The sequence below is a fragment of the Felis catus genome, chromosome D4 (assembly GCF_018350175.1).
Source record: "Felis catus isolate Fca126 chromosome D4, F.catus_Fca126_mat1.0, whole genome shotgun sequence".
In the NCBI taxonomy this organism is placed as follows: Eukaryota; Metazoa; Chordata; class Mammalia; order Carnivora; family Felidae; genus Felis; species Felis catus.
In genome coordinates this window covers 62,116,953-62,130,209 of record NC_058380.1, presented here as the reverse complement: position 1 = coordinate 62,130,209, position 13,257 = coordinate 62,116,953, and the positions used below count along the sequence as shown (strand labels likewise).

At 40.1% G+C, this 13,257-nt stretch overlaps 1 protein-coding gene across 2 annotated transcripts in view; it reads right to left on the bottom strand.

Moving 5' to 3' along the window:
• Positions 1-3,268: 3,268 nt before the first annotated feature.
• The window catches only part of STX17 (syntaxin 17), a 67,335-nt gene continuing 57,346 nt past the window's right edge, over positions 3,269-13,257 (bottom strand). Inside the window, exons 7-8 of one of the 2 annotated variants that reach the window (XM_023242506.2) lie at positions 9,989-10,075; positions 3,269-9,246 (exon numbers count right to left, since the gene is read on the bottom strand). In XM_023242506.2, coding sequence (XP_023098274.1) covers positions 9,007-9,246; positions 9,989-10,075 — 327 coding nt within the window. In that variant the 3' untranslated portion in view covers positions 3,269-9,006. The remainder of the gene's footprint in view (positions 9,247-9,988; positions 10,076-13,257) is intronic. The other variant, XM_023242507.2, reaches the window with a different exon arrangement.

The window sequence follows — 13,257 nt, the reverse complement described above, 5'->3', positions numbered from 1 at the left end:
CTTAACAGTCTATTTCAGAATTTTTCTAGATTATAAAGTAAATTACCTGGTCTGTGGCTTCTGAAATAGAACTTTACCTCTTAAATTTTAGAATTTTGCCTAAGTTCAGTGTTCTGGCACCTTTTCTATTTTCTGGTTCCCCCAAGATTACTGGTAGTACTTTATAATCACATCCACAGTTCCCACAAACCTTAGGAGGATGTTTTTTAAAATCTAAGGCTAGAAACAACAAATTATTTTAAAACTATTTTTTTTTTGAGGGGGAGGGAGGGAATAACCCTGCACTTATTTTCATTGCTTTTATTAATAGGGTGACCATGTAAGTTTATCATCCAAACCAGGACATGTGAGAGTGAAAGGAAGGACTAGTAATAATTTCACCACGACAACAGATGCAAATCAAGACTGTCCCAGGTAAACTGGGATGTATCATCACCCTATCATGTTTGGATATCATTCTTATCAGAGATGAAAAAGATTTATTCCCAACCAGTCACCTGTCATCATTATGCCATTTTTTTTTTTAAGTATTTATTTATTTTTGAGAGAGAGAGTGAGAGCAGGGGAGGGGCAGAGAGAGAGGGAGACACAGAATCTGAAGCAGGCTCCAGGCTCTGAGCTGTCAGCACAGAGCCTGATGCAAGGCTCCAACTCATAAACCATGAGATCATGACCTGAACCGAAGTCAGATGCTTAAGCAACTGACTGAGCCACCCAGGTGCCCACACCATATTCTTTTTTTAGAAAGTCCTTTTAAGAATTCCTGGTATTTCCATCAAGTTTCCACTCATTTTAGGTGGCTCCCTAACACTATTCTTACAGGTCCATGATACTTTTTCATTCATGTGTTGTTCCTTTAAACTTTGGTTAAAAATAACAATTACAATAACACTTGCCACTTACATTTGTGCAGTTATGATGAGCCAAGCTCCATTCTAGGCACTTAAGATGTACTAATACTTTTAATCTTCATGACCACCCTGTAGGATAGGCAAGGTATCAACAGGGAAGGGGAGATTCAAGAAGGGAAGGCTAAAGAAGTCCCAAGTTGTTGACCTTCACTCTAACCCAAATAACAGGCCACTGTTATGAACAATAAAACCTAGGGAGGAAAGAAAGGGAGTTAATGTCCATGGGGAATTAGTGCCAAGCACTTTATTCCTTTTCTTCCCTATCAACTCACTGAGAGGCTGTTTGGTGGGTAAAGTACAAGAACTTGGGTATTAGAGACCTTGGTCAAAATCCTGTCACATGCCTACCTCTTTTCAGTTCTGCCCTTTTTGAATTCCAATCTCTGCCTCACAGCAATTAAAATCTTGCTTCTACTTTGTCTCAATACTAGGCCATCAGATTATAAATCCTTCTTGGGTGCCTACTATTCTGACCCCATCAATCCTACGGTAAGAAAGAAGATAAACCCAACTTTCCTACACCATTTCTTCAGTGATTCAGGTCCTATATCCTAAGTCATGACTTTTAATTAGAAAAATAGAAACACCTTTACCTCCAAATTCTGAAATTTTCAGTTCATGGCTCCCACGTGCTGGAGGTATTTTCCAGATTTCTTCTGTTGCATCCCTCATTCCTATGTTAATATACAAAAGTGGTACTGAGCAAAGGTTTGAAAGGTCTTAGAAGGCTTTTTCACATTTCCATACATATCCCTGAAAGATGGAGCAGCACACGTACTATGAGCCCATCATTTGTCATCTGGAAGTCACTACTGGTGTGTGTGTGTGTGTGTGTACCATTTCTTCCTTCTCATCACTGTATTTCATGCCATGAAATACTCCAAGAAGCAGGTGATAAAGTCCCTGCCCTGAAAGCAGCTTACAGTCTAGTTGGGGAGATCCAACAACCACGGACAATAGATGTTTACAACTATGAAGTTGTAGAACATCGCAGAATTAGCCCCAAGTGAAAATGGGAGCCAATGAACTGCAGTGATCAAGAAATAGAGATGGAAAACTGGACCATGAAAGTCTTGGACAGTCAAAGGTAAATTTCGTGACTATTCCTCAGTGGGTTTTCAATAAATATTTATGGAATGAATAGCAGGACAGGAAGAAAGCAGGCATTCAATATGAAGCAGGGGATCTCACAGCAGAGAGGCAAGAAAGCACAAATCACTTCTTGCATGTGGGAAAGAAAAGCAAATAGGCTGCATACACTGAGAACCCTGGCAAAGGTGAGGTTTATTACCAACTTCACTGGCCAGGAAGGCAAAACGAGGAACTCTGAGGGTTGTAACAGTCTTGATCTGAATCAAGGCAACCCATTGATTCCTTTAAACAAAGGATTATTAAGTTAAAAACACATATAATACCACTCTCTCTGTATTTCCATCCTACCAGCTTCATCGCTCACATTTAACTCCTTGGTTTTCTGTAAGCACACTATGCTCTTTCATGTTTTCAGCCTTACGTACATGCAATTCCTCTGCCACCTCAAAGGCCACAACTCTGTCTTCAGTCAGGCATATCTTTCCTGCAGGTACTGTTCAGGTAACACATGTCCCACCAAGCCTTTCCTGTTTCCAGGCAGAGCAAATCACTCCATCTTAACTTTGTTCATTCCTCTTTTAAGGTACTTACCATGTGTTACTGTGACTTCTTGCTTTATGTATCTGAATTCATTAGCCAGAATAGTTCACAAGGGTAGATTCTACAGGTCTAATATTTTTCTATATATGGCCCTGGTACTCAACACATAACAGGCATTCAGTCCAATCTTTGTTGAATGAATTTTATTGCATGTTTCCTTATACAAGCACCACTCAACAACATAATGAATTCAGTAAGCTTTACAGAATTTGTAGAAATTCTCACCATTGGGCCTTTTCTTGTGCTGACCCTTGCTAACATCAAGGGTTTAACAATAAAATGGAAACTATGTTTAGGAGATTTAATAAAACCCAGGTAAACATCTTTTTAATGATTAACCATAATACAAGAAAATCTCAAGTACTTGAGAAATGTATGAATAACATGTACTCTTGAGTTGTTTTTCTCAAATATTTATTAGTCAAGTTTCTCAAAGGAGCTGGACAATGGTCCATTCAAGCCTGGAGTATCTATGTTGCTGAAGAACCCCCCCCCCCCCCCCCCCCGCTTTGGCTATGACATACACAGGCAACAGGACTGACATTGTTTTGGAGGTTAAGAAACTGAATATAATTCCTTCTGGGGGGACAAAAGGTTTTCCTTAAGAAACAACTTTTGGGCTAACTAGTTCTGTAAAATGTAGTATTACAGAAATTATTTCCGTCTGGACAAATGTAAACAGCTTATTGCCAATTTGTAACCTCACAGAAAAACTTTAAAATCATTTTTGTGGAATGTCTGACTCTCAGTGGCATTGTCAGATGGGGAGTAGTTGAGTTTGAAGAGATAGAGCTGGGGCCGGAATATGGCAAGCTGTGAATGCCAACCGAAGGGGTCTGAACTTTATCAAGTATTCGGTGGAGCCACTGACAATCAGCAGAAAAATGGAAGACGGACCTGGTTCTCACTCTTGTGGCAGTGATGTGAGGAATGGCTTAAAGTTGGGGAAAATGAGGTAGGGGGTGTATGGAAATACAGTTTTTACTAGAGTGATGACCATGAATATATTTATAAGTAGATGCAACTAACATTCAAAGTAGAATTGACAAGACTCAGTAAGTGGCTATATATAAAGAATGCAGAGAGTCAAGTTACTAACCCCTAAGGTTTATGGTTGGCGAATCCCTGGCTGGAGCAGGAGAAGGCAGGCACCCCTGAGAAAAAGCTTACTATGCAAGAGACAAAGCCAAAACTAGCCTCTGATCTCCTGATTCCCCACCCAATTTCCTTTTCACTATTGCTATTGCCTGATTTGGAATGTTAAAGCTGGTCTGAAAGTCCATAAGCCTCAGCAGGCAACTTAATATGACATAACAAAACCTCAGTTAAATTACTTTGAGGATTTTTTTTCTTAGACCTTGGTTATAATTCTAGCTGTGGTGCTAACTAGCTTTGATCTTGGGTAAATCATTTGCCTCTGACACCTTTTTACATTTTTATTCAATTTATTTCTTTTGTTAAATTTGCACATAAATATTTTTTATCTCCAAAAATAAATAATTTCTTCAAGGGTGGCAATGTGGATAACATATGGACATTTTGCCACTGATTGTTTATAATACCCAAGAAGTTTCTCTGTAAAATGGTGTCAAATTAATGAATATAAATAGTGAGAACCACTTGCTAGAAACAAAATGAAGTGTTGTTTAAAAACACAAACAGAACCTCAATTGTTTACATTATCTTAGGCTACTGGGGAAGCTTCCCTACCTTTTATGAGTCCTCTGACTACTTACGAACATTGTCTAACATTCATAAGTACCTGAGAGCCAAAACCATGTTATGCTTGATTACAAGAGAAGAACATGTCCATTTCACAGGAGAACCTTTTCCCCAAGCTTTTCATCATTCTTCCTCCCAGATTTCAAGTGGCAGCAATGAAGGGCAAAGGGGGGCCCTGAGAAAGACCTTTCAGTTTTAAGTTAACACAAAGCATAGGTTGGTTTGGTTTCTGTTTTTCACTGGAGGAAAATGTTATACATGATTTATGTATATTTCAGGCTTCCTCAACTTCCTGTGATTGATATTACCAGTATTCAGTCCTTACTCCTGTGCAAACTACGTAGGACACTTACAGGCAGGCAGGCAGCCCACAGAGAAAGGTTTTTGGACTCATAGGATTCTCCCTTTGCAGCATTCAGCATCAATATAAACTAAAAGTTCTTGCTCCAGGAACTCTGGCCGGCACACTCCCTTTCTGGGCATCCTTAGGTTACTAGCTCCAGAATAGGTGGGTAGGAGAGCTAAGCCGGTAGAAGAAAAGCAAAACTGAGAAAGGGAGAGAGGAAAGGTCATAAGGACAAGGGAGTGTAATTTGTGACTAATAAACACCGAGGTGGCTTTTCTATGTGTTTGATAAAATGTCTTTGGAGATGATTTCAAAAGAAAAGTTTCAAAAATGTTCTAAGTAATACTAGCGTCACTACAGTAAGTGCGTGGCCTCCCAAGGGTACCATTTTAAAGGAGAGTAATCATTTGATTCTATGAGTTATGATAGATTTTGCAGTAGAGTTCATTGTTAATGTCAAAAAGCACTGCTCAAGAGATGGCTCTAACCCATGGAATACAAGAAAATTTGTAGGATGTGCAGGTGGAATGGAAACATTTTTAATTTCATAGTCTAAGGACCAAATTCAGCACTGGGTACTTCTGCATCAGCCACTATTGAAAACTCTGAGGATGTGGGACACTTTGTGACAAAAGATTAGGAAAAAAAAAACCCACTGCAAACGAATGGCATATGTAAATTCACAGCAAGCCTGCCTTACAGAATAAATTGGGGTTTGGCTGAAGCAGGACGAATGGCCTACCTCAATTTTATATACAGAAGTAGCATAGTAGGAGAGTAATAGAAATTTTTGTAGTTCAAGAGACCTAGTGAACATCCTGGCTTCAACTTTTTACAGCTGAATACCCCCCTGCAAATCATGTAACATCTCTGAGACTCAGTGTCCTTACCTGTAAAATGCCTAGTGAAGTGCCTGGAAAACAAAAGATATTCAATAAATATCACTTCCTCCATTAGGTGTTTTCTTCTTTTCAAACTAAGGGTCGCAATCCATTGGTAGATTATGAAATCAATTTGGTAGGTTGCAACCAGCATATTTTAAAAACTGAAACAATAAAAAGCATCAGAGTACCCTACACATAATGTCGTTCCATTATGCATATGCTGAGTTTTGATATAAATGCATTTTTTACTGTGAGTTACAACCAAAAAGTTTCAAAGTCTCCGCTCTACAGAGAAATTCTCAAATTATTACATCACAAAAGTCTTCAGGAAAAACAGTCTTTAGGAGCACTGCCTTTATCCAAATGAGCCTCAGGACATTCTCCCCACCCCCATTCTGTACTTTTCACCCGTGACTTCTTTATTTTATAACTGGAAGTTGGTACCTCTGTAAATTTTAAGAACTTAATCAAAGTGCCCCTTATCTTCTAATGTGATCTAGTAAAAATAAGACATGAATCACAGAGAAGATGAACTTAATCTGATACTGTAGGGCATTAAATTCAGTTTAAGATTGGTTTCTGTGTCATATTGTCTAATTTATACCTCTAAACACTTTATAGGTTGATTAAACACTTCCAAGAAATTTCTACAAAAAGTTAGCTATTAAGTTCTATTATGGGGAAATTAGATACAATTTCTAAATAATTTTAAATTGTAAAACTTTTTAAAAGGGCTGTAACTTGCCTGAACATGAAGACTGCTAGAGTAATGTTCCGATCCTGACGACTACTGAAAACCAAAGGTCTATATGGGAACATGCAGTGGGAGTATAAATGAGATCCCCAGACGAAATGTGAGCTTCAGTTACAGGCCTCCTCCCTCCTCCAGCTCCAGTGTAAAACTAGTCCCTGGTGCTGTTCAGCAGGTGGGCTTAAAATGCATAGCCAAGTGCGGGTTGGCAGAGTGGGAGTAATATGTCGAGGTGAAGACTGGGCCACAATGAAGGGCAGAATACTAGAAATTACAGAACTCAATGATACAGCTCAATCTTGATGTAACTCTACCTTAAATTTGTAATTTTGGCTGGCCAGGCCAGATTGGCCATTATTAGAAGTACCTATGGGACTGAAGTTTAGCAATCTTGTTTTAAATTTTTTTTTCAACGTTTTTTATTTATTTTTGGGACAGAGAGAGACAGAGCATGAACGGGGGAGGGGCAGAGAGAGAGGGAGACACAGAATCGGAAACAGGCTCCAGGCTCCGAGCCATCAGCCCAGAGCCCGATGCGGGGCTCGAACTCACGGACCGCGAGATCGTGACCTGGCTGAAGTCGGACGCTTAACCGACTGCGCCACCCAGGCGCCCAGCAATCTTGTTTTAAACAAGGACCCTGGGTGATTCTGATCCTCACTCTGGTTTGAATACCCTCTGTTAAAGGGACAGCGAGGATCAGAAAATATTTAAAAAGGTGGAGTTCCAAATATCCCAACCTTACAGGAATCCAATATCAAATACTGGATTAGAATCCAACACTTATTCAAAGCATTTCCTTCTTGGCATTATACTAAAGATACAAGTCAACAGTTAGCAATACTTGATATTTTCCAGTTGTTGAATGACAGTAAGAAATGGTGCTTTCTCTTCATTAGAATTCATTGGTGAGTGGGATGTAAAGTGATGAATCACTAATTCTACTCCTGAACCATTATTACACTATATGTTAACTAACTTGCATTTAAATAAAAGGGAAAAAAAAAGATTCATTAGTGACCGTCAAGAAAGTGGGAGAGAGAAAGGTCTGTTTAGATTAGACAAAGAAGTAAAAGGTAGAATTAATAAAAATTATTAAGAGTAAACTCAACACGAGAGAAGTGATAAACCATTCAACCACCTGAGGAATCTGGTTCCCGGGCTCACACATTTGGTGGTATAGGTGCCCATGCCTCTGCTCTCAGAAAACAGTAAAAATTAAGGCAAAAGGAAGTTCCTTCCTATTTCAAATGAGTTGGGGGTGCAGAATGAGGCTACCTGTGATTTTGAATTCTTTTCTCCCAAATTTAAAATCTCTTTGCTATTTGATAAGACAGACACTAGGTTAGGCTGGGCCATGCTTGCTCTGTTGGGATTAGCACCACAAATCCTTCGTGAGGACTGAGTCTTGGCACCAGGCTTTGTCTATCATCTTGAATGTGAGAAAAGGCAGGCAAGAACGCCATTCTTGGGAAGAAATAGCAGCTGTGAAAAGTAAAGGAAAGCACAGGAGACAGCAGAGCCTGGGGAAAAGGATGGCAGTAACAGAAGTGAGGTAGAAAGCCCTCCTCCAAGGGCCAGCTAGAAAGACTTAGGGTCAGAGAGTCCCTGTGTGGCAGGGACATCAGTCTCTTGAAATTGCAAGACGTCCCTAAGAAATGATCTGGTGTCCCCCTACCTTCTGCTTATTTATTTATTTATTTTTTACCTCAAACTCTAACAATGTTGGAAATATTTTGAGATTTCTCTTCCCTTTTTTTCTCTCTTTCACCTAGAGGTTACAAGTAAGGATGATTGGAAGGAAACAGAGATGGGAGACAGTACAAGAAAGCAGATTATGAGAAAAGTCCTCATTACACATGGGGAGAATTCACCCCACAAGTCAAAGAACTGTTCAAAATTACAAGGGAGGGAAGGCAGAGGCCACTGGATCTTTGAGGTGTTAAGGGACAGACTGACAGAGCAAGCTCAGTGACTGGCTTAATAGTCTCCTACCACTTGAGATTCTGTGTTCTTTATTTAAAGAGAGACAGAAAGAAGAGTTCAGAGAAGAAGCCAGTGTCACAAATTAAGTTACCTGAAAGAGAAGTTGCACCTCTCTTTCCATTTTCTGACACTATTAGTGTCCGTCACCAGAAAATACAGGTGACCAAACTGCAATAAGGTTCACCAAATGGACTCCACCATGTAGCTCACCTGTTCCCCCTCATGAGATCCCGACTTCCTTATTTGATAAGAAAGGCTCCTAAACTCCCCATTCTTTTCTTTGTTAATGGGCCAAATAAACTCCTATGTTTGGGAGATAAACATATTTATAAGATACTTAACCTTAGGGTCTCCAAGTCAGGGTTATAGAATAAACTAGTCTTCCATAACCCATCATGTCCATACATCTCAAGTCCTTATCAGAGTTGTAAGCTCAATTTTCACATTTCTAGGCAGAAAATCTGCTCCTTGGCAGTCTTTAAACTTTACCCGACAACACTACACACCCTCATCCCAGGCTCCTCAATCTCTAACATCTCCATTAACACTCCAGCAAACAACAAAATATATCCACTTATCACAGTTCAATCCCACTTGAACATCTACAGCCACTATCTTGATATAATCATGTTCCAAAACTGACTGAGTGTCCAACAGCAGCAAAGGTCCTCATTAGGATAGACATGTTGGCGCCAATAAGACTGAAGTTGGGTTTTAACTGCATTTTTTGTCAGTTTGGCTGGGGAGATCTGGACAGCTGGAAGTGAGCTTCTCCATCATTTTCTGTTTCTTTCTTTGTATCAGTTTTCCACCTGTGAAGCCCAACACCCCACCACCAAGTGCAGCTGCAATTCCTGCCACTTTGAAGCCTGCAAGGAGGCCAATCGGACCCCCCACCACTCCTCCGATGAGTGCACCTGCCACAGGCAGAGCTGCCAGCTTGTATTTTGCAGCCTGTAAAAAAAAAAAAAAAAAAAAAAAAAAAAAATTCAATTTAGAAATTGAGTTGAGAATATCTGCCTGTGGTGATGCGCATTTTCCTCTCATTACTCCTGGCAATGCCTCTTTAACTCCTGGTACATAATTAACCCTAGAGATTGGGGAGTGGGGGGAAGTATTCCACAGGTACTACAATTGCTCCTGATCTCAGAATTCAGAGAGATGAGCTACAAAAAGTGGACTGCTACAAATTGATTTTACTTGCAAAACAATCAATCCACTAACTATCTAGCAGGCTTATTTCAACAGTTTCAGCTGCTATAGATACCCCCAAAGCTTTTATGCTGCACAGAGATTATTCCATGCTGTATACCTGGGGTTAAAAGCAATATTCTATGGAAAACAGATGGTCCCATTCTACCCGTACGGTCACATCCTTACACTTTTGCCCCTACCAGATTCTGGCAACCGTCTACTTCACTCCCTGCACTTCTGCAAATATGCCCTTATAACACCAAAATGCCTTCTAGTGGGGCTTTGGTTTATTCTCTGAAAAATTTCTCTCCCGACAGAATGAATCTTGAGAGTAAAATATTACAACAGTCATTGATTTCTTGCACTACCTATGTGTCATTTGTTCCTTGTTTCCTTAATTGCTGGTTCCCTCCACATTAAAGAGAGCAGATCAATTGGGTTAATACTGGAGATTCCTGGGAGCCAGAGTACCATTGATTTGTCAGCAGGAGCAGAATCTTACCTTCCCCAAGTTTTTGGTTCCCTCTTCAACATTCACAGCAGCTCTGTTGACATGGTCTTCAATGCTGTCAATCTTCTCCTGCTGAGACTAGATGCAAAGGAATTATGAGTGAGCAGTCCTGCTGGGGAGCAGCAGTCAGCCAATACACAGTACTTTAATTCCTGTAATCAGGGTCCCGTGTACTGCAGCCTTGCTGTCTGAATAGTGGTTCATTAATAGTGTCTGATAAACTATGCTGAAAGTACAAATTCACTTGTATTAAAAAAAAAAAAAAGGGCGACTTAATTATTAGGTAATAAAAGGGTGGCACCTTTATAAGAAAAAGGATCTCACACTAAAATCCATTCAAACATTCAAACATATTATTCTCCAAATGAACTACTTTGTAAGAGAAGAAAAATCCAAATAAGCATTTACGTGTCATGTGGAGGTTGATGAAAAACAAAACAAAACAAAATGAAACAAAAACCTTCCTCCTAAGTTACCTTTTTTGAAGATTCAAAGATTTAAAACAGGAAAATTTCCCTTAGGAGTAAAACATGCTTAGATCCAATGAATACAAATTATTACATTTTAGGAACGAGAAGACAATATGGTTTGATCTGTCATGAAATCTTTCCACTTGTGATATGCAGTAGGGGGCTGCGGATGAATTCACTGTCCTGAGTCTCACACCTGTACACTTTAATACATTTTAAAATCATGACAAGTTAAAATATTTCCGATCAAATATATTAATAAGCCATTCTATGAAACACGGCAGCACCTGCTCTGACACGGCAACCTTGTGACTCATGGAATCTCTGGGCACAAGGAATGATTTTTCCCTGAGAGGTGTGAAGCCCCACTACATTTCTCACAAGTGGTTACTGAACTTCAGCTCAAACACCTCCAGTGACAGGAACTCATTACCTGCCACAGGAGCACATGCCCACTTTTAAAAAAGCTTTATTTAGACAATTCACCTACAATATGTGCCCATTTTAAGGGTACAGGATGATGAGTTCTGACGAATGTATAAACACCTGTAACCACCATCACATCAATATAGACTGTTCAGGTGCTTTTTCAATTCACTGAAAAAAAGAAGAGAATCCCTCTTTGGTCCCAGGTAAATCCTACTTCTACAATGACTGTGAAATAATTCAACTTTAATCCTGAAGTATTTGGCCGCTTAACTTACACCGAATCAGATGTAACACTCTTCTAACTCCAATTGTCATTCAAGAACATGAAATGCAATCAGCTGATTTTTCCCCACAGTTGCTTCCTGTCAGCATTACTGACATTCCTTCCCTTCCCATACACCAAGTGGGTACCTTTTCACTGTCAGACCTTTCATGGTATCCCTTCATTCCTGTGTTCTCCACTGCTATCTTGACATCTCTAACACAATCCCTGAAAAAGTCCCTTATCAGTTTTCCTTTTCACATTTCTGTCGGACACAAGTACAGCAATGGTTCTCATGTGTTCGGGAGCATGCCTGCGTCGCCTGGAAGACTTCTGAAGGCACGGACTGATGGGGCCACTCCCTGAGTTTCTGATTCTGTAGACTTCGGGTGAAGCCTGAGAATTTGCATTTCTCATGAGTGCTGCAAGTCCATGATTCTCACACTTTAAAACCCACTAATGTATGTACATAACTGGTAAGGGCACAACCTTTGGCAAGATGTCCTGTGTTCAAATCACAGCACTGTGTGCCCATGGACAGATTACTCCAGCTATCCAAGGTGTCAATATTCTCATCTCTCAAGAAGGATAATGATATACCCCATGGAGTTGAAGTGAGGATAAATGAGATAGTGACTGTGTGAGGAGAAAAATTTACAAAGTCATTCTCATCTTCTCAAGAAAGCTTAACTCCCATCTTTCTTTTCTAAAAAGCATATTAAACTCTTTTCTATGAAGCTTGAAAATTCTTGGGCATGAAAACCTTAGATCTCTCCTAGCCATTCATTCATTCAGTTTTTATTTTCCTCAGACAAAACTTTTTTAATGTTAGCTTTCTTCTTCCAACCCATAGAAGCATAAGTGCCAGCATTCATAATATCCAACCTGTAGGGATTTCTGACACTGGATTTCTATCACTGTTTCTGTTTGGGACATCCTCAACACTTTCCATTCTTGCCTGAAAGTCTGGGCCAGCAGATAAATCACATGTGTGATCATCAACCTCCACATCCTGATGAGCTGATGGGGTAGAGGGAAAATAGCCAACATGTCTCCTTTCTCTCAGTCTCCAAATGATTCCATCAAGATGATGGAGCCTGCTAGGACTACTGTCATTTCTATACCCCAAGTGTGATCCCAAATCTTCAGGGAAACATTTTTTTAATGCTCCTTCCAAAAAAGGTTGGACACTGCAGCTCTATGATTGTTTTCTTTTAAAATAAAGTAAAATTTGGGGCGCCTGGGTGGCGCAGTCGGTTAAGCGTCCGACTTCAGCCAGGTCACGATCTCACGGTCCGTGAGTTCGAGCCCCGCGTCGGGCTCTGGGCTGATGGCTCAGAGCCTGGAGCCTGTTTCTGATTCTGTGTCTCCCTCTCTCTCTGCCCCTCCCCTGTTCATGCTCTGTCTCTCTCTGTCCCAAAAATAAATAAACGTTGAAAAAAAAATTTTTTTTTAAAAATAAAGTAAAATTTAAAAATTAAAAATACTTTAAAAAAACTGGGGCACCTGGGTGGTTCAGTCAGTTAAGTGCCTGACTCTTGATTTAGGCTCAGGTCATGATCTCACGGTTTGTGGGATTGAGCTCTGCCTCTGGCTCTGTGCTAACGCTGCGGAGCCTGCTTGGGATTCTCTCTCTCCCTGACCCTCCCCTGCTTGAGTGCTCATGCACACTTTCTCTCTCTCCAAATAAGATAAAATTTAAAAAATTTTAAACATAATTTTAGTATTTTTTCACAAAAATATTTTGGTATAATTGGAGAAAAGACCACAAGACAGAACTAAGCGTGAGACCACTGATGCTCCCCTATCACTGCAATCACCAGTACTCGATGAGGTCTGTCTGACCCTGGGGAGTAGCCCAAACCTGTGAGTACTTATTCACTACATCAGGAAGCTTGCTTAAATATGGACATGGAGATACGGCAGAGGGTGATCAGCAACTATCCTAGAATCAACAACTGTCCCTCAGTTGTACAGACCTGCCTCTCCCCTTTTCTTCTTAGTTTGAATCCCAAACTTCTCCTGTATCTTCAAATTCTGCTTCGTAAGTAAAGAGGACTCAATGACACCATCACAATTAGGCAGCAAATTAGTGTCAA